The 3164-nt window shown below is 46.3% G+C and overlaps 1 protein-coding gene across 1 annotated transcript; it reads left to right on the top strand.

The window, feature by feature from the left end:
* The first annotated feature begins 1205 nt into the window (after nucleotides 1-1205).
* On the top strand, nucleotides 1206-2548 carry MSGN1 (mesogenin 1). The gene has a single exon (XM_054476604.1). It carries the CDS (start codon nucleotides 1265-1267, stop codon nucleotides 1844-1846), a length of 582 nt encoding a protein of 193 aa, XP_054332579.1. The 5' UTR covers nucleotides 1206-1264; the 3' UTR covers nucleotides 1847-2548.
* Nucleotides 2549-3164: the final 616 nt, after the last annotated feature.

Genomic DNA, 3164 nt, shown 5'->3' with positions numbered 1-3164 from the left:
ATGTTCTAACTAGGCCATTGACATTTATTTTCAATAATTGCAAAGGGACTTAAATAACATGTTAAAGGATATGTTAATATTACCCTACACTTTAACTCACTGTAACTTGATGTTAATACTAATTTGTAGAATTACTTACATGGAAAATAAATTAAGTTCATGGGACAAATGGGGAATCTGAGATCCCTTTTCCAAAATCCAGGGTCTAGCAGAGGATATAGGAAGTGAAGCAAACTAGCACAACCATCCAACTTAACACATTCAGTGGCATTTGGAGCTGTGGTGGGGAAAAGAGGCTCCCTAGTTAATTTCACACTTCCTCCATACATTTCAAAAAGCAAGGTGTGACTCATTTCAAAAAACAAGGTGCAGCTGTGTTTTTTAAAAAAGACTTTCCTTAGGCTAAATGCCAGGTATTCTGCAAACTCCCTGGCTTAAGGGAGTTTTCTGTTTCCTGGTATCTGTTTGCTGTGGGGAATCCAACCTGCTCAGTAACAGCAAGGGTTTTATGCCTCTGGTAGGATGTTTCCTGCTCTTTAAGGCTCTAGGCTTACTGGAGTTGCTGGCCTTTGTCGTTCTGAGTGTAGGCATGTTCTGGGCATGTCTGCACTCTATACGACTCAGGGAAATTTACTAAGGTGGCATCCACTGGGTACCTCACGTGTGTGGCACCCCCAGCAACCCTAGGAAATAAGACCTGTTGTTGTCTGTGTTGGACACATTAGGGAATTAAAGGTCAGAGGGGTTACCTTGTCCCTAGACCATGCTGCTTCTCCAACAATACAGCCCAACTGTGCTGAAATATCTAGCAGGTCCTGGTGGAGGGGATGGAGGCCCTCTCGGGTCACTTTGCTACTCTCCACCAGGGCCCTCGGCCACCCCCTCCTTGCTGCGGATGCCCCAGGTTTGTTTTCTTTGGATCCCTCATTAATGAGTTCCACAGCACAATGCTAAGTCTAGTTATGCAGCCTTAATTGGTTTAGTTACAACAAGATAATTCCTTTTTTCTTCTCTTGGAGGCCTTTCTGTTTAAAGACATTTTAGCTGGAAGATGCTAATTATCAATGAGGAGAAAATGACACCTGAAGAGTTCATTTTCCATCTTGGTCTTTGGTTTTTCCTTTGAACTCTCTTTACACGGCCCTCTTTCCCACTTCATCACTTCTCCCCCACCATCATAAAAGAGAGCTCTTCCCTGGCCAGGCGGCAGAACTTTCTTTCTCACTTGCCAGGGAGCCATTCCTTCTGCAGCTGTCTCGCAGACATGGACAACCTGCGCGAGACTTTCCTCAGCCTCGAGGATGGCTTGGGCTCCTCTGACAGCCCTGGCCTGCTGTCTTCCTGGGACTGGAAGGACAGGGCACGGCCCTTTGAGCTAAACCAGGCCTCCCCCTCTCAGAGCCTTTCCCCGGCTCCATCGCTAGAATCCTATTCTTCTTCTTCCTGTCCAGCTGTGGCTGGGCTGCCCTGTGAGCATGGCGGGGCCAGCAGTGGGGGCAGCGATGGCTGCAGTGTCGGTGGGGCCAGTGGCCTGGTAGAGGTGGACTACAATATGTTAGCTTTCCAGCCCACCTACCTCCAGGGCGGTGGTGGCCCCAAGGCCCAGAAGGGCACCAAAGTCAGGATGTCTGTCCAGCGGAGGCGGAAAGCCAGCGAGAGGGAGAAGCTCAGGATGAGGACCTTGGCAGATGCCCTGCACACCCTCCGGAATTATCTGCCACCTGTCTACAGCCAGAGAGGCCAGCCTCTCACCAAGATCCAGACACTCAAGTACACCATCAAGTACATCGGGGAACTCACAGACCTCCTCAACCGCGGCAGAGAGCCCAGAGCCCAGAGCGCGTGAGCTCCTTCCGGGGAAACTGACCGGTTCCAGCCTCCTGGGCAGGAGTAGAGGAGCTTTGAAGACCTGGATATCCTATTGAACAATGATCGGCGTAGAGTGATTTTTATGTAGTAAGCGTGGTAATCTTGTGATCTGAAAAACCCTAAGGGAATTCACATCTGACCTGTTGGACCCACCAGAACACTTACCTGCCAGATGAGCAAAGACTTTCACCTCCAGTTTTTTCCAACATCTCTGGGAGGCTCATCCTTTTGCAAAGAGAGATTATTTTGCCCTTCTCTATCTGTTCAAGGTATTTTAAAGGGTCAGTGATTTTAAATGCATTTTTTTAATAGTGTAAAAGTGTTACAGTTAATCTCCTGCCATTTTGGTGTTGAGACCTTTTCTTCTGTTGCTAACGAAACCTGTATTTTGTATAGGATCCGGTGTGATACCTGGATTCTTATTTAGAAAGATTTGTGCCAAGTAAAGGGCTTTAGTGCTCCTGTTTCATTTTGTGTGTGTATGTGTGTGTGTTTGTGTTTGACTGAAATCATGCTGTTGCAGGGACCAAAATCACTTAAATGCAGAAGGCACTGGTGTCATGATAAATGGAAAGTCACAGGCAGACAGGTTAAGTTAAGACAGTGAAGATTCCAAAAGCCAGAGCCTCCTCTTCATAGGCAGACAGCTTATGTGACAGGGAAGGAGGGTATGGGAAGGAGGAGGAGGAGGAGACAGCACCTCAGGGTGGACCTGAAGCAGGGCTGGGTGGGCAGGGGCTCCCTGTCCGTTGTTCTGGGCCTGCTATGAACAGGACCTTATTTAGTCCTTTCACTTACTCGTTTGTCAAATAAAGACAGTCTCAGAAAAAAAAAAAAAGTGATTCGAATCCCATAAAGAATAACTAAAAGGGTCAGTATTAGAACTCAACAGTCTCTGACCCCTCCAAAGGCATTTAGTTCTTCATCTTCCCCTCCTATCCATCTGCCTCTCCCCAACCCCAGATCCCCCACATGCACCCATCACACACACACCCACTCTTCATGGTGCCTTGTCTTAGGGTGGGTATCTGTAGCACCCACAGTTTAGCTCATTTTAATGGCACAGGACATTGAAAAGGGGGCTTTGAATTAAGGAGGTTCTTAAAACTAGTGAGATTTTTTAAGGTTGAATTTTTCTCCCTATGGTTATTAACCATTAGTATTTGTTGTACATGTCTCCTATCATCTTTTTTCTATTGGTGATTTTTTTTTCTTTTTAGTGACATAAATTACAAAAGCAGTAGATATGTTCACTACTTCTCCATTTTTTTTTTGCTGATACAGACATATACAAA

The sequence above is a fragment of the Pongo pygmaeus genome, chromosome 12, assembly GCF_028885625.2.
Source record: "Pongo pygmaeus isolate AG05252 chromosome 12, NHGRI_mPonPyg2-v2.0_pri, whole genome shotgun sequence".
NCBI classification, from domain to species: Eukaryota; Metazoa; Chordata; class Mammalia; order Primates; family Hominidae; genus Pongo; species Pongo pygmaeus.
The sequence above is the reverse complement of the archived record's forward strand: the minus strand, read 5'-3'. Positions and strand labels throughout refer to the sequence as shown.

What these genes read in the sequence shown, in the direction of transcription:
- MSGN1 (XM_054476604.1), top strand. Translation starts at nt 1,265, where the DNA reads ATGGACAACCTGCGCGAGACTTTCCTCAGCCTCGAGGATGGCTTGGGC.